This window comes from Bufo gargarizans, chromosome 1, assembly GCF_014858855.1.
Source record: "Bufo gargarizans isolate SCDJY-AF-19 chromosome 1, ASM1485885v1, whole genome shotgun sequence".
Taxonomy (NCBI): domain Eukaryota; kingdom Metazoa; phylum Chordata; class Amphibia; order Anura; family Bufonidae; genus Bufo; species Bufo gargarizans.
In genome coordinates, this window is record NC_058080.1 from 379,976,098 (window position 1) to 379,994,428 (window position 18,331).

At 42.7% G+C, this 18,331-nt stretch overlaps 1 protein-coding gene across 1 annotated transcript in view; it reads right to left on the minus strand.

The window, feature by feature from the left end:
* Positions 1–18,331, minus strand: part of KCNN1 (potassium calcium-activated channel subfamily N member 1) — a 238,378-nt gene that overhangs the window by 181,588 nt on the left and 38,459 nt on the right. The window contains exon 3 of the mRNA XM_044285284.1: positions 2,535–2,630. Coding sequence (XP_044141219.1) covers positions 2,535–2,630 — 96 coding nt within the window. The remainder of the gene's footprint in view (positions 1–2,534; positions 2,631–18,331) is intronic.

The window sequence follows — 18,331 nt, forward strand, 5'->3', positions numbered from 1 at the left end:
ATAGCTCCTGTTCTAGGTACTGCAGGGGGGCGTTACTGGGCTCAGAGGGTGATGGATAATAAAAAAAAATTGAAAGAAGAAAGAAAACCACTACAGGAAATAAGGTATTTTATTAAACATAGCAATGGTGACAGCTTAATATGGTCAAACCAGGTGACAGATTATAATAAGTAATACAGCTTAATATACTAGCACAAACTGATTACCAGTATTAACTGGGAACTGTAAAATAATAATTGCCACCCAAAAACCCAGCTCAAGTACCACCAGTCTAAAAATTATTTTATTTTTTTCACGGACACAGGAATAAAGCTGCCCATCTTTACAGTCATGTGAAAAAATTAGGACACCCTTTGAAAGCATGTGGTTTTTTGTAACATTTTTAATAAAAGGTTATTTCATCTCCGTTTCAACAATACAGAGAGATTAAAGTAATCCAACTAAACAAAGAAAACTGAAGAAAAGTCTTTTCAAGATCTTCTGTAAATGTCATTCTACAAAAATGCCTATTCTAACTGAGGAAAAAGATAGGACACCCTCACATGTATTCCCTCTTAAATTGGCTCAGATCTCACACAGGTATATCACACCAGGTGCACATAATTAGTAGATCGTTACTCTGCATGTTGAATGAGGCTTGCCCTATTTAAACCTCAGACATTTAGTTTGGTGTGCTCCTGACTGTTGAAGTGAGAGTGAGCACCATGGTGAGAGCAAAAGAGCTGTCAGAGGACTTCAGAAAAAAGATTGTAGCAGCCTATGAGTCTGGGAAGGGATTTAAAAAGATCTCAAAAGATTTTGAAATCAGCTATTCCACTGTCCGGAAGATAGTCTACAAGTGGAGGGCTTTCAAAACAACTGCCAACATGCCCAGGACTGGTCGCTCCAGCAAGTTCACCCCAAGAGCAGACCGCAAGATGCTAAAAGAGGTCTCCAAAAACCCTAAAGTGTCATCTCGAGAACTACAGAAGGCTCTGGCTACTGTTGATGTAGAAGTACATGCCTCTACAATCAGAAAGAGACTGTACAAGTTTAACTTGCATGGGAGGTGTGCAAGGAGGAAACCTTTGCTTTCCAAGAGAAACATCGAGGCCAGACTGACATTTGCCAGAGATAAAGTTGACAAAGACCAGGACTTCTGGAATAATGTTCTTTGGACAGATGAGTCCAAAATTGAATTATTTGGACACAACAGCAGAGGACATGTTTGGCGTAAACCAAACACAGCATTCCAAGAAAAGAACCTCATACCAACTGTGAAGCATGGAGGTGGAAGTGTCATGGTTTGGGGCTGCTTTGCTGCAGCAGGACCTGGTCAGCTCACCATCATAGAATCCACGATGAATTCTACTGTGTATCAGAAGGTGCTTGAAGAACATGTGAGACCATCAGTTAGAAAATTAAAGCTGAAGCGGAACTGGACCATGCAACATGACAATGACCCAAAACATACTAGTAAATCAACCAAAGATTGGCTGAAAAAGAAGAAATGGAGAGTCCTGGAATGGCCAAGTCAAAGTCCAGATTTGAATCCCATTGAGATGCTGTGGGGTGACTTGAAAAGGGCTGTACGTGCAAGAAACCCCTCAAACATCTCACAGCTGAAAAAGTTCTGCATTGAGGAGTGGGGTAAAATTTCCTCAGACCGATGTCGAAGACTGGTAGATGGCTACAAGAACCGTCTCACTGCAGTTATTTCAGCCAAAGGAGGTAACACTCGCTATTAGGGGCAAGGGTGTCCTATCTTTTTCCTCAGTTAGAATAGGCATTTTTGTAGAATGACATTTACAGAAGATCTTGAAAAGACTTTTCTTCAGTTTTCTTTGTTTAGTCGGATTACTTTAATCTCTCTGTATTGTTGAAACGGAGATGAAATAACCTTTTATTAAAAATGTTACAAAAAACCACATGCTTTCAAAGGGTGTCCTAATTTTTTCACATGACTGTATGTACTGTCCAGGAATTTCTGGACAATTGGCAACCTTGTCTCAGACATGCTGGAATATTGGGCGTTTGCTGTAAGTGTACGATATCTGGAGAGGTATCGATTAAAGGGGTTCTTAGGACATTATGAAAAAGCATTCCTTGGACCTGTAACTGATTTGTTAATACTTACCCATCTACTATGCCTATGCCACAGTCCAACCTGCACTCAGGCTGTGAGCTCTTCCACTCGAGTTCCGACCGAACGTTCGCCCTTCTCTTTCTGTTCAGCTGCATTTACTACTGTGCAGCTGAACAGAAAAAAAGCACATAAATGCGATGGGGAAGAGCTCACAGCCTGTCCGAGTACAGCAAGGACAACAGCACTGGTGGCTCGGCAGACAGTTAAATATTAACGAAACAAGGAATGCTTGTATTTTTTTTCAAATGCCTGTAGAACCCCTTAAAATACTACAGTGCTACACTCACTCTACTTTAAACATGAAACAATTCATGACCAAAGTCATCCTTTATTAGGATATTTTTGTTGGTTCTAATCCAGCGAGTGAGCATTAGGACTAGTAACTCTTTAAGATAGTAGAATCAAATACCTGGATCTCTCTTGCATGGTACATGATGATGAGTCCAAGTAGGATAGCAGTTGAGAGGCTGATAAGGCATTTCAGTGCAAATGAGTATGAGGATTCCTAAAAAAAAAAAATTAAATATTAAAAATGAATGAATGCTCACGCTCAGAATAAATACAATTAAATACTACAATATTTTTATATTCCCTCTGCAGCATTCTGGTAGAGCTTAGAAATACCTCTGTAGCTGTATCTTTTAATGTGTCTCTTTTTTTTATTGTCTCTTGGGGTCTGAAATCCAGGAACTTCTGTAAGAAACTGTACCAGTGAGCCACAGTCTCACTAGTTGTCAATGGAAGGATATTCTCTGACTGAAAGCTTCAGTAGTAAACTTTACATGCATATTAATATGCTGCTATCTACAAATATAGCTCTATATTACATATATATAGTACAGAGTAGTTAAAAGCAAAAATACTTTTTTTTAGCAATTACAAAAAAGTGAGTGGTGCAAAATAGATTACAGTAAATGCATTTTGTAAAATGAATGTTACAAAACCATTGGTACAAAGTTGAAGGCAGCTCAGAAATGTGGTGGTGGTTGTAAGCATTTCATCACAGTACACTATACAGATCTACTGTAGCAGTTCTAAACGTGTATGTGATATCATGTCACAAAAGCCACTGAAAAGTCAGTTAAAAGTTTCTTGCCATTGTTCAGTTTTAGGCCTCATGCACACGACCGTTGTGTGCATCCGTGGCCGTTGTGCCGTTTTCCGTTTTTTTTCACGGACCCATTGACTTTCAATGGGTCCGTGGAAAAATCGGAAAATGCACCGTTTGGCAGCCGCATCCGTGAGCCGTGTTTCCTGGCCGTGAAAAAAATATGACCTGTCCTATTTTTTTCACGGCCAACGGTTCACGGGCCCATTCAAGTCAATGGGTCCGTGAAAGAACACGGATGCACACAAGATTGGCATCCGTGTCCGTGATCCGTGGCCGTAGGTTTTAGTTTCATACAGACGGATCCGAAGATCCGTCTGCATAAAAGCTTTTTCAGAGCTGAGTTTTCACTTCGTGAAAACTCAGATCCGACAGTATATTCTAACACAGAAGCGTTCCCATGGTGATGGGACGCTTCTAGTTAGAATACACTACAAACTGTGTACAAGACTGCCCCCTGCTGCCTGGCAGCACCCGATCTCTTACAGGGGGATATGATAGTGCGGCACCTGAAGGGGTTAATTGTACTATCATATCCCCCTGTAAGAGATCAGGGCTGCCAGGCAGCTGGGGGCAGACCCCCCCCCCTCCCCAGTTTGAATATCATTGTGCGGCCCCCCCCTCCCCTGTTGTTAACTACCCCCCTCCCTCCCTCCCTCTATTGTTTTAATACATTGGGGCCAGTGTGCGCGCGCCCCCCCAACCCCCCCCTCCCTCCCTCTATTGTTTTAATACATTGGGGCCAGTGTGCGCACCCCCCCAACCCCCCCCTCCCTCCCTCTATTGTAATAATAGCATTGGGGCCAGTGTGCGCACCCCCTCCCCCCCCCCCCCCCCGATCATCGGTGGCAGCGGAGTAGAAGATTTTCATACTTACCTGGCTGCTGGCTGCTGCGATGTCTGCGTCCGGCCGGGAGCTCCTCCTACTGGTAAGTGACAGCAATGCGCCGCACAGACCTGTCACTTACCAGTAGGAGGAGCTCCCGGCCGGACACAGAGATCGCAGCAGCCAGCAGCCAGGTAAGTATGAATCTTCTACTCCGCTGCCACCGATGATCGGGGGGGGGGGGGGCACACTGGCCCCAATGCTATTATTACAATAGAGGGAGGGAGGGGGGGGGGGGTTGGGGGGGCGCGCACACTGGCCCCAATGCTATTATTACAATAGAGGGAGGGAGGGAGGGGGGTGCGCACACTGGCCACCAATGAGTTAACAACAGGGGAGGGGGGGCCCACTGGCCACCAATGAGTTAAAAACAGGGGGGGGGGTCTGCCCCCTGCTGCCTGGCAGCACCTGCCAGGCAGCAGGGGACAGTCATGTACACAGTTTTTTTGTATATTCTAACCTGAAGCGTCTCCATCACCATGGGAACGCCTCTGTGTTAGAATATACTGTCGGAAATGAGTTTCACGATGTAGCTCATATCCGACAGTATATTCTAACATAGAGGCGTTCCCATGGTGATGGGGACGCTACAAGTTAAAATATACCATCGGATTGGAGAAAAATCCAATCCGATGGTATAACAGAACTCCAGACTTTACATTGAAAGTCAATGGGGACGGATCCGTTTGAAATGGCACCATATTGTGTCAACATCAAACGGATCCGTCCCCATTGACTTGCATTGTAATTCAGGACGGATCCGTTTGGCTCCGCACGGCCAGGCGGACACCAAAATAACTTTTTTTTCATGTCCGTGGATCCTCCAAAAATCAAGGAAGACCCACGGACGGAAAAACGGTCACGGATCACGGACCAACGGAACCCCGTTTTGCGGACCGTGAAAAAAAACGTCCGTGTGCATGAGGCCTTATGCAGCTTTCAATGATGGCAGCATAAAGTATCGGTAGTTACAGACACTGATTTCAGCAATGTGTCACGCAGGTTGCCGAGAACCTAGAACAGAGTCATGGCTGCCTGAAAAGACTCTTCTCAGGCATCCGTGACTCTTTCAACCCAAAAACAGAACCAATAACCCCAAAGAAAAGTGGGAGACACTTTGGGTGTTTGGGAGAGAGGCTGCATCTGACCTCCTTACATGAGGTCTCCCCCCCTCCTGTACACTTGTGCCTTTTGTTTCATATATTGTTTGTTATGTGATCATGTGTTAATAAATTACATATATTTTATATGTGTGTCTCCCACTTTTCTTTGGGGTTATTGGTTCTGTTTTTGGGTTGGCTCAGTATATTATACTAGACCCCAGTGTAATCTATACATTATATGTGAGTATTTCCTTATAGGTTGGTCTAATCCATGACTCTTTCCAAGGCCTGGGCTGCAATGATTATGATGTTGGTTCCCAGCAACCACTTACTTTTAGCTCATGAGTGAGTTCCCTGTAACTCATTAAGAATTAAAATGAGGAATTCTACAGATGTAGCAGCTTTCACGGTTACACTTGATGAGTTATCACATCTAGTTAATGCGTTATGACTGTGACTGTTAACTCTGCTGCATCTGTAGGCTACTTTCACACTAGCATTTTCAATTCTGCTATTGAGATCCGTCCTTTAAACGCATTCTGTTCCGTTTGGTTGCGCTCCCATCGCGGACAGAATAATGCTGCAAGCAAGACGAATCCGTCCTGACACACAGTGTAAGTCAATGGGGGCAGATCCGTTTTCTCTGACACAATAGAAAACGGATCCATTCCCAGTTGACTTTCAATGGTGTTCATGACAGATCTGTCCTGGCTATAGAAGACATAATACAACCGGATCAGTTCATGACGGATGCATGCAGTTGTATTATTGTAACGGAAGCATTTTTGCAGATCCATGACGGATCCCCAAAAAACGCTAGTGTAAAAGTAATCTAAGTATGTTACCCTCTATAGAAGTGTGGTACTCCCACATGTGGGGAAACATGTAAGGGGAATTATACTGTAAGAGGAGCACAGCAGGGGGCAATATACTATGTGAGGAGTACATGAAGGGGGCCTCATATTGTATGGGGGGACAGAAGGAGAGTCATACTGTGTGTGGGGCACATAAGAGGGCATCATACTGTGTGTTGGGTACATAAGAGGTCATATTAGTGGTGTGATGGGTTGGAGCTTAGGGTGGGTTCACATCACGTTTTTACTATCCGTTGTGGGGGGGAAGAATACAAAAGCACAGCACACCAGGCTTTTCTATCCAGCAAAGTCCAATAAAAAAAATGTATACATTGTGACAGGACCAGGGGAAAAGTGGTAGAAGGAGTCTACATTTCACCTAGGTTCCTGTCTTATACGTTCTAAAAAGCAGCCAGGGAATTGACAGCAAGGAAAACTAGGTTTTCTCTTTGCAAGGGTTTTGTTAAAAACCTGGTTAGAAGGGCCTGGCTGCTTGGAGCAGGGAGAGATGGGTGGGTCCCTGCTCCAATTAGCCACTCCAGGTATTCAGGGTAACTGTGGCTAATCACCTTGGAACCTGAGTGTGCTATAAAAGGGCAAACAGCTCACTAGCTGGTCTCTCTGCTCCTGGGAAGAACCCTGCTGTGTGAGTAAAACAACTGCGTGTTTGTTGATGGAGCTGGGCATAAGGCTCAGTTCCATGTAGTTAGGGACTACTGCCTGTTTAGTCGTAGTGGCCAGACGGCCAGGTATTTCATTTGTTTTGAACTGTTTTGTTTAATATTGATCTTTCTGCAAAAGTCAATAAAACTGGCTGAGGCCAGTTGCACCATACTTGCTTGGACTGGACTGTCTTTTATGTGCCTAAAGCGCCCGTCTATCCCAGGAGACGGCGGTCCCGTGAGCTAATCCCGTCACATATGGTGGAGGCTGCGCTGGCACAAAAAATCCAGCAAGTTTTATGTCCTGGGTTAAGTCTGCTGTTCTGAAAAAAACAAACAGTGCAGATATGGAGGAAGTGCTGAAACAGCTGATCCAGGCTAACATACAGCTTCAAAAGGCGAATGCTAACCAGCAGGAAACCAATCGGTTGTTCATGGAGACTACACAAACTGGTTTCAGAGAGCAGCAATCGCTTAATAAAAGTCTGGTGGAGCAGATAGCGGTGCTGGCTGAAAGGCCGCATGTCCAGGAGGAATCCATCTGTGTGGGGAGGAGAGTGCAAGCTTCCCTTCAAAAAATGGTAGCAGGGGATGATGTGGAGACCTACCTCACCATTTTTGAAAGAGCCGCTGAAAGAGAGAAATTGCCAGCCGAACAGTGGGTAGACACCCTTGCTCCATTTCTGAGTGGGGAGCCACAGAAAGCCTACTATGATTTGACTGAGCAGGATGCCAGACAGTACCCAAAACTGAAAGCAGAAAAGTAGTGGCACAGGATGGGAAAGACTGGGATTGTCTTTTACCATATCTTATGTTTTCCGTACGGGAGGTGCCTCAAGCATCTACTGGATTTTCTCCCTTCGAGCTAGTGTATGGTCGGCACCCTCGGGGTCTTTTGGATATTGCCAAAGAGACCTGGGAGAGTGAGGCTACACCCTACAAAAGTGTGATTGAACACTTGTCCCAAATGCAGGAAAGGATTGAAAAAGTAATGCCCATTGTAAAAGAACACTTGCTGCAGGCCCAGGAGAGTCAGTCCCGGGTTTACAACAGGTCGGCTAAAGTAAGAAATTTCAACCCTGGGGATAGGGTATTAATCCTTGTCCCCACCGTAGAAAGTAAATTTTTGGCCAAATGGCAAGGACCTTATGAAATAGTTGAGAAGGTCGGAGAGGTGAATTACCGGGTTCACCAACCAGGTAGACGTAAGCCCTACCAAATTTATCATGTGAACCTAATCAAACCCTGGAAGGACCGAGAGGTGTTAGCAGCTTACAGCAGTGGGAAAACGGGATGTAGCACTGAGATACCAGAGGTAAAAATTGCAGACACTTTGTCAGGATCTCAAACCCAAGAGGCAAAGGAGTTTGTACAGAAAAATAAAGATGTCTTTTCTGAGATACCTGGTCGAACAGATATAATTAAGCATGATATTGTAACCGAACCAGGGGTCAGAGTCAACCAAAAGCCTTATAGAATACCTGAGGCTAGACGTAAAGCTGTCTCCCAAGAAGTCCAAACAATGCTTCAGTTAGGGGTTATAGAGGAGTCCCATAGTGACTGGTCTAGTCCTGTAGTCTTGGTCCCCAAACCTGATGGCACCATACGTTTTTGTAATGACTTCAGGAAACTGAACACTGTCTCAAAGTTTGATGCGTACCCAATGCCTCGAGTGGATGAGCTGATTGATAGGCTTGGTAATGCTAGGTTCTTTACCACATTAGATCTTACAAAAGGTTACTGGCAAGTACCGTTGACTGAAGGGGCCAAAGAAAAAACAGCTTTTAGTGTCCCTGGTGGCCATTTTCAGTATGTAGTCCTTCCCTTTGGTTTGCATGGGGCCCCGGCCACATTCCAGAGGATGATGGACAAAATTTTAAGACCACATCGTAGATACGCAGCTGCCTATTTAGACGATGTGATAATCCATAGCACGGATTGGGGAAGTCATCTACCCAGGGTAGAAGCCGTCCTGAATTCTATTAGGGAAGCGGGTTTGACAGCGAATCCCAAAAAATGTGCCATTGGGCAAGAAGAGGCAAAGTACTTGGGGTACACAATTGGGCGAGGAGTTATAAAACCTCAAATAAACAAAGTGGAAGCCATCCAGAGCTGGCCAAGGCCTTTGAACAAAAAACAAGTCAGAGCTTTCCTAGGTTTAACGGGTTATTATAGGCGTTTTATTGAAAATTTTGCCAGCATTGCGAGCCCTTTAACAGACCTTACAAAAGGGAAAGATTCAACCATGGTCAAATGGACCACGGAGGCGGAACAAGCCTTTCAGAACCTGAAGCAGGCTCTATGTGCCCACCCAGTGTTAGTCACACCAGATTTTAAAAAGGAGTTCATTGTGCAAACAGATGCCTCGGATGTTGGTATAGGGGCTGTGTTGTCGCAAGTAAGGGCTGGGGAAGAGCATCCAGTAGTGTACCTGAGTAAAAGGTTAAATGAACATGAAGAGAAATACTCCATTGTAGAAAAGGAGTGTTTGGCAATTAAGTGGGCCGTAGAAGCTCTCAGGTATTATTTGGTAGGGAGAACATTCAAACTGGTAACTGACCATGCCCCCCTTAAATGGATGTGCCAAAACCGTGAGAAAAACAGGCGAGTGACCCGATGGTTCTTGTCTCTTCAAGATTATAGTTTTACAGTTGAGCATAGGCCCGGGCGTCAGCTGGGAAATGCCGATGCCCTGTCCAGGATGTACTGTTTAAGGGCACAGAGTGTTCCTACCCCAAGGTCGAAACAGGGGGGGAGGATATGTGACAGGACCAGGGGAAAAGTGGTAGAAGGAGTCTACATTTCACCTAGGTTCCTGTCTTATACGTTCTAAAAAGCAGCCAGGGAATTGACAGCAAGGAAAACTAGGTTTTCTCTTTGCAAGGGTTTTGTTAAAAACCTGGTTAGAAGGGCCTGGCTGCTTGGAGCAGGGAGAGATGGGTGGGTCCCTGCTCCAATTAGCCACTCCAGGTATTCAGGGTAACTGTGGCTAATCACCTTGGAACCTGAGTGTGCTATAAAAGGGCAAACAGCTCACTAGCTGGTCTCTCTGCTCCTGGGAAGAACCCTGCTGTGTGAGTAAAACAACTGCGTGTTTGTTGATGGAGCTGGGCATAAGGCTCAGTTCCATGTAGTTAGGGACTACTGCCTGTTTAGTCGTAGTGGCCAGACGGCCAGGTATTTCATTTGTTTTGAACTGTTTTGTTTAATATTGATCTTTCTGCAAAAGTCAATAAAACTGGCTGAGGCCAGTTGCACCATACTTGCTTGGACTGGACTGTCTTTTATGTGCCTAAAGCGCCCGTCTATCCCAGGAGACGGCGGTCCCGTGAGCTAATCCCGTCACAACATTAACGTATATGTTTTTTTTTTGTTTGTTTTTTTACAATGGAACTCTATGGTGAATGGATGCTACTGTATGGCATCCGTTAACATATAGGTTTAGGGGTTTTTTTTGTTTGTTTTTTATACGCTAGACGTGTGGTAAAAATGTTATGTTAACCCATCCCTAGCAGTGCAATGGAATGGCGCCTAGCTGTGCTACAGAGCAGAGCTTAGCGGTGCAAAAGGGTCCCTCAGATATAAATTTGCTTGAGGCCCCTGAAATGCCAAATCCCCTCTGTATATGAAAGGGAAGTTTGAGGCATATGTCTTAAGTAAATTAAAGGGATTGTCTGAGATAAATTGTAAAATCAAATCTGAATCACTATAGATCCTTACAGTGATGGTGACGTGCGCAGTGATGTGCAGGTGTATGGCATGTGAGCGCTGCAGGTCATCGCTGTCCTCAGCTGTATACATACCACTGAAGACAGTGATTGCCTGCAGAAGTCATGTGTGGTTGCAGTGTGCAAACAAGCAGCGGCAGGAGGACCAGCGGCGCGAGTAAGGGGTAAGTATAACACCATTTGGGGGCTTGTGTCAGATTTTTAGTTATCTCAGACAAAATCCCTTTAACCACTATTACCATACAAATACGATTTTTAATTTAGTCCAGTTTTAGATACGTACATTTTAGCATTACGACAGCTATACCTGAACCTCCCCTGATATTACCGAAACAAATGTAGATAAATATAGGATTCTATGGCAATCCAGGTTTGATTCTGTATATACAGTATATGAACTTTTCATGCTGTATATTTTAACACATCTTTAGGAATGAGAAATACATAAATTACAGGAAAAGGTTCATTTGAATTACTAATTTTCTTCTCTCCATTTATTCTACAAGCACTGGGTCCCTAGATAACTTTGCATCAACCAATTGGGCTTCGAAAAGAAATGCCATAGAAGTAATAACTCTACACAGTTATTCTTCAAATATTTGCAGAAATAATCGAGATTAATTAAAAGGGTATTCCAGTTTTAATGATTACATTTATTTTTTTAAAGAACAGGATGTTAAACAATTTTTTATTATACATCTATTTAAAATATTGCTCACAGATCTTTATTATATCCAAAAAGTAGTAATCTCTTCCTAAAGAAAATAAATGGTATGGCCCATTTTAGTCCTGTAAAATGTTGCAGCCCATTTTAGTCCTGTAAAAGGTATCCATAGGAGAGCTGGATAGGACTAAACATGGTGTCAGTCATGTGAGCCATCATGTAAGGCTACTTTCACACTCGCGTCTGGTGCGGATCCATCATGGATCTGCACAAACGCATCCGTTCAGATAATACAACCGCATGCATCCGTTTGTATTATCTTTAACATAGCCAAAACAGATCCATCTTGAACACCATTGAAAGTCAATGGAGGACGGATCCGTCACAATATTGTGCCATATTGTTCCCATTGACTTACATTGTGTGTCAGGACGGATCAGTTTCCTCAGACGGACACCAAAACGCTGCAAGCAGCATTTTGGTGTCTGCCTCCAAAGCAGGGTGGAGGCGGAACGGAGCCAAACTGATGCATTCTGAGCGGATCCTTATCAATTCACAATGCATTAAGGGCAAAACCGATCCGCTTATGAGAGCCCTGAATGGATCTCACAAACTGAAACCAAAACACCAGTGTGAAAGTAGCCTAACCCTCACAAGTATCATGTGTCCTGGTACTCAGTTAGCTGCCCAGGTATCTAACAGGTGAATAGTAGTCTATTAGGGAGCAGAACAAATACAGTATATGCAAAATTACTACCTGCAGCAGTATCCATCATGTCTGTCAGTGTAGATGCAGAACTCTGTGCATTGTTTGTTGGTTCTTTTTTTACACTAAACTTTAGTAGCAACATGATAAAATCACCTATAGACTGGCAGCCATTTTACAACATCACATAGAGACAGGCCACCAACTAAATATATACATTGTTGTAGTTATTGTAATAAGCACAAAAAAAAAACATGATTCCACCACTAGTCCTATTTACTTGGACATGGATGTGTTCTGTGTGCTGAACCAGCATATGTGCATCATGTAACACTGTTGCTTACTGAATGTCAGAAATTACATGTGTATGATGTCACATGACTGACGCCATGTTTCAGTTAGGTAATGCACGTACATTAACAAGACTGCTATACGAGCTACACCATTTTACTGCATATGGAAGTCAACAGCCCGATATAAGAAAGGTATGTACCGTGAATTTTAATTACATGTACAGTGCTGGCCATAATTATTCATACCCCAGGCAAATTTTGACTTAAAGTTACTTTTATTCAATCAGCAAGTAATTTTTGGACGGGAAATGACATAATAAGATGATGTACAAGAGGCATTATTGTGGGAAAAAAAAAAATATTTCTCAGCTTTTATTTACATTTGAGCAAAAATTGTCCAGTCCAAAATTATTCATACCCTTCACAAACTGTCACAGTCTGTGGGAAAATCAAAAGTTCTACACCATTCCAAATAGTCCAAGCTGTTCTAAAGCATCCTAACAGGTGAAAAACAGCAGCTCTCTGCAGTTGGTTTGTGGACAGTCATGGCTAAGACAAAGGAGCTCTGTGAGGACCTGCGGCTGCGCATTGTGGCTGCTCACAAGTCAGGAAAGGGCTACAAGGCCATTTCTAAATGTTTTCAAGTTCCAGTGGCTACAGTGCAAAGTATTATTCAAAAATACAAGATGTTCCGCACTGTGGAAAATCTCAGAGGACGTGGTCGGAAGCCAAAAGTGACACCTGTGCTGGGCAGGAGGATAGTTAGGTGAAAAAGAATCCAAGGATCACCACCAAGGCCATCCTGGTGAATCTGGGCTCTGCTGGTGGCAATGTCTCAAGGCAGACAATCCAACGGACACTGCACACTGCTGGGTTCCACGGATGCAGACCAAGGAGGATGCCGCTTCTCCAGATAAGGCACACAAAAGCTCGCTTGGCCTTTGCAAAAGCTTCTTCTGGACAAAGAAGAAGAATTCTGGTCTTCTGTGTTATGGTCAGATGAAACAAAAATTTAATTGTTTGGTCACAATGATGTTTCCTTCATTCGGCGTAAAAAAGGAGAAGCCTTCAACCCAAAGAACACCATCCCCACTGTCAAACATGGTGGTGGGAACCTAATGCTTTGGGCGTGTTTTTCAGCCGATGGACCAGGGAACCTAATCACAGTAAACAGCACCAGGAAAAAAGAGCAATACATGAGGATTCTCAACGACAACATCAGGCAGTCTGCAGAGAAGGCCTTGGGCACCAGTGGACATTTCAGCATGACAATGACCCAAAACATACAGCAAAAGTGGTGAGGAAATGGTTAGCAGACAACAACATTAACATTTTGGAGTAGCCCAACCAGAGTCCAGACTTGAATCCAATTGAAAATCTGTGGAGGGACTTAAAGATCAGGGTGATGGCAAGAAGACCCTCCAACCTGAAAGATTTGGAGCTCATTGCTAAAGATGAATGGGCAAAAATACCTGTGGAGACATGCAAAAAGCTGGTCTGCAATTAGGAAGCGTTTGGTTGCTGTAGTGACCAATAAAGGCTTTTCTATTGATTATTGAGAAGGGTATGAATAATTTTGGACTGGACACTTTTTGCTCAAATGTAAATTAAAGCAGAGAAATGTTTATTTTTTACACAATAATGCCTCTTATACATCGTTTTATTATCTTTTGGGAGACACCTATGTCATTTCCCGTCAAAAAATTACTTGCTGGTTTAATAAAAGTAACTTTAAGTCAAAATTTGCCAGGGGTATGAATCGTTATAGGCAGCACTGTATATTAGAAAACTGTATAATTTCCTATTATATAAATAAATAAGTAAAAAAAAAAATAAAGAACTCTTTAAACCTCAGCAACATACCATAACACAATGGGAAAGATTGATCAAAACTGGTTTAAAGGAATACTGTCTTAGTTCACCATAGCAACCATTCAGATCCCACCTTTCATTTTTCAGGGCTCCTTTGGAAAATGAAAGGTAGAACCTGAGTGGTTGCTAAGCTAGGACATTATGATCTGAGAGTCAAGTGCCAGAATAAGGCCACTTTCACACAGTCAGTATTTGATCAGTGGTTTTCATCAATGATTCTGAGCCAAAACAAGGTGCTGATCCAAAACACAGAGCAGGTATAAATATTTCCATTATACCTTTTCTTCTCTGTGTAACCTGCACTTCTGGTTTGGGCTCACAATCACTGATTTAAATTACTGACCAAACACTGACTGTGTGAAAGCATCCTAAGAGTTAAAGGGGTATTCTGGTTTTTATTGTGTTTAATTAATTTGTTTACATAATAGAAAGTCATACATTTTTTAAATGTACATGTATTTAAAATTCTGCATACATACCTTTCTTATATCAGGTAGATGACCCCTACATGCAGAAGAATGGTACAGCCCATGTATCAGTACTATGTAATGCATCCATTGTCTAACTGAAACAACATTAGTCATGTGACCATTTACACCCTGACAGTTGGTAAGCAGTGTTACATGACATACATGTAAAGGGTCAGCACACGGGACACATTTCTGTGATAAGTAAATAGGACTAGTGGTGGAATCATTAATTTATTGTAGTTATTACAGTAACTATATCATTGTGTGCCTGTATGTAGTGATTACTAAAATGGCTACCTGTCTCTAAGTGATGTTGTCATGTTGTTAATAAAGCTTAGTGTAAAAAAAAAAAAAAAAAACAGCACACACCGAGATCTGCTTCTACACTGACAGATATGAGGTGCTGCTTCAGGTAGTAGTACTGTATATAGTGTATATGTTCTGCTCCTCAATACACTACTGTTCACCTGTTAGATACCTGGGCAGTTAAAGTGGTTGTCTCATCTCGCCGTTACTGAGGAGAGATGAGACACAGTTCCGACCGCCTCCTGACCAGGAGACAGCAGAGTGATCCGGCGCTCTGCTGTTTCAGTAGTTCCCATTGCCTTTCATTAGAGCTACTCAAACAGTGTAGCACAACAAGCTATGCTGTTTCTGAGTTAGGTAGACAGCAAAGCTTTCTGTGATACACAGTTTCTGTAGCTCTCATGGACGGCAATGAGAGCTACTGAAACAGCGGAGTGCCGGAGAAGTCTGCTGTCTCCTGGCCGGGAGGTGGTTGGAGCGGTGGCTTGTCTCGGCTTTGTAAAGGCGAAATGAGACAACCCCTTTAACTGTAAGCCAGGTCACATGATACTCCTGAGGGCACAGGATGACTCACATGACTGACACCATGTTTAGTCCTATCTAGCTCTCCTACGGATGCATTTTACAGGACTAAAATGGGCTGTAACGTAATTTTTTCTTTAGGGAGAATTAGAAAATTGTTCAACAACCTATTGTCTAAAGAAATAAATGTAATCATTAAAACTAGAATACCTTTTTAACATTATTTTTCAGATTAAACTAGGCATGTTATATGTAGAATCAATAGGCAACATGTATATATTTTTAGACAGGATCTGTAGTGTAAATGATGAGTGATAAATGAGTGAACATTATAAGTGATAATACAATAGAAAATTAATGGAGATAGAGATATTAGGTGAGGGGGCTCACACTCGGAAAATTGGATATTTAGGGGTTCTCTGCCTTTTTGGATCACCCAGAATCCAATCATAGAAAAACAAGTATAAGAATAAGGAAGGAACACCCACTACTGGTGCTTTAAAAGACAGAATTTATTTAAACACTCCTCACTCCTCCTTTCTGATCAAATACACGCTAGGTATATATATATTAAAAACACAAAATAAAATAAATATATGATAAAAACATGGATAACGAAAATACCCCCCAGAGACAAAAAAGGGGCAAAAGCTCAATCAATACACAATAAAGCGCTTTCTATATTGGTTGTATGTATCGTGTATGAAAAACGGCAGGAGTTAAATATATGGCCAACTCACATACACTCTACATACAGTATATATCACTATTGCTTAGCACATACGGTATATAGTATAGATGCTGTACCACATATACATCCCCTATTGATCCAATGGTATATCAAGATTTACTAGTTTGTTCTGTAGTTATAATATAGATGTCGTCGCTTATCAAAATGTAATCAAAGTCCATATATATATACTAATCTTTTTGTATATGTTCATATTCTCAATCCAACAGTATATATAAGAGGGAATTTAATATCCAATATATCTGTAACAAAATGTGACATCCAGCAGGATCAATATAAACGAAGACACCTTGCACAGTAAGTATTCAGTGCGACAGTAATGCCACAATGTTCATATTCTCAATCCAACAGAATATATAGGAGCGAATGTAATATCCAATATATCTGTAACAAAATATGGCATCCAGCAGATACGTTGCACAGTAAGTGTTCAATGCCACATTAACGTTCCAGGCAGTGTTATTCAATATAGTAGTTTCACAAAATATCGCAGTTACCTGCCTTTGAGCATCATTCCTGAGGACAAATAATATTTGCCTCATATGAGGCTCTTAGCCCCCTCTTGTATGTAGTCTCTTCTTGTCTGGGGCAGACGCCGCCAGGGATCCGTATATGTTGCGGCACTCGTTCCTGTATCTCCGCTCGCTGTTTGAAGCAGTCACGTGACCAAACCACGTGATCACAAAGGAGGTCAGGTGATCAAAGGTCCGTCCTCAAACCTCCATGCACAGAGGTTGAGTTGTAGATATAAAGCGCTATTCTTTTTGGGGTACCTTTTACTTCACTTGGTCCTGACCAGAGAATCTTTGGTTAAATAACACAGGATAGCGCCAGACGCGTTTCGGAGCCTCTTGCTCCTTCATCAGTGGCTTAAAACCTGTGTCATTTCCAGTTCCCTTTTATAGGGTTTAATGTGGGTCAGAATCAGAATCTTTAGAATTGGATATAAGTCCTGAACTGGATTTTGTGATCGCATGGAATAATGTCCCTTTGTTTGCACGTAGTGCTTCCAGTATCACCTATGTAGATCTAGTGTCCTGATTGTGATATTGTTCTAAAAAAGAGTGATCTGTTGCGTTTTTTATTTTATGTTCATAGGGTTTCTGTTCCTTACATAGTCTTGTAAAATAAATCCTTCATTAACATTTGTATCCATAAATAAACATACTACCACTAAAATATATGCATTAGAATAAAAATAAATGAAAATAAAAATAAAAATTAGATAAAAAATGACAAACATATTAAGTACTCTTAGGCTACTTTCACACCTGCGTTCAGGTGTCCGCTCGTGAGTTCCGTTTGAAGGGGCTCACAAGCGGCCCTGAACGCAGCCGTCTGGCCCTAATGCATTCTCAGTGGAGGCGGATCCACTGAGAATGCATCAGTCTGCCAGCGCTCAGTGAGCGGACACCTGAACGCTGCAAGCAGCGTTCGGGTGTCCGCCTGGCCGTGCGGAGGCGAGCGGATCCGTCCAGACTTATAATGGAAGTCAATGGGGACGGATCCGCTTGCAAATGACACCATATGGCTCAATCTTCAAGCGGATCCGTCCCCCATTGACTTTCAATGTAAAGTCTGAACGGATCCGCTCAGGCTACTTTCACACTTAGAAATTTTTCTAAGTTATAATGCAGACGGACCCGTTCTGAACGGATGAAAACGTCTGCATTATAGGAGCGGATCCGTCTGATGAAACATCAGACGGACCCGCTCCGAACGCTAGTGTGAAAGTAGCCTTATAGGGTCGTGAAAAAAACTGATGATCCTGGGAAAACAGGTCTGGAGGATGGTCCTCAATAGTAGATAGAAGGACCTGAGGTCAAGGGGAGATCGGTGTGCTAGTGAGAAGAGACAGCCTAACCCTGATGTTCCGTCAACTCCAGGCCCCAGTATCACGGGAAACCAAATACCTCCAGATCTGCATTCAGTCCACCCGGGAATAATGTACTGAATTCGAAAATCTTCCTCGACTCAGCTCGGGACATGTTGGCAATATGATTACCTCCCCTCCAGTTTGGTCTAATCAATTCTAATGCAGTATAAGGGTCCATTCACACATCCGTTGTTTCTTTCCTGATCTGTTCCGTTTTTTGCTGAACAGATCTGGACCAGATCTGGACGCATTCATTTTCAATGGGTCCTGAAAAAAATCGGACAGCACAATGTCAGATTTTTTTTCAGGACCCATTGAAAATGAATGGGTACAGATCTGGTCCAGATCTGTTCAGCAAAAAACGGAACAGATCAGGAAAGAAACAACGGACGTGTGAATGGACCT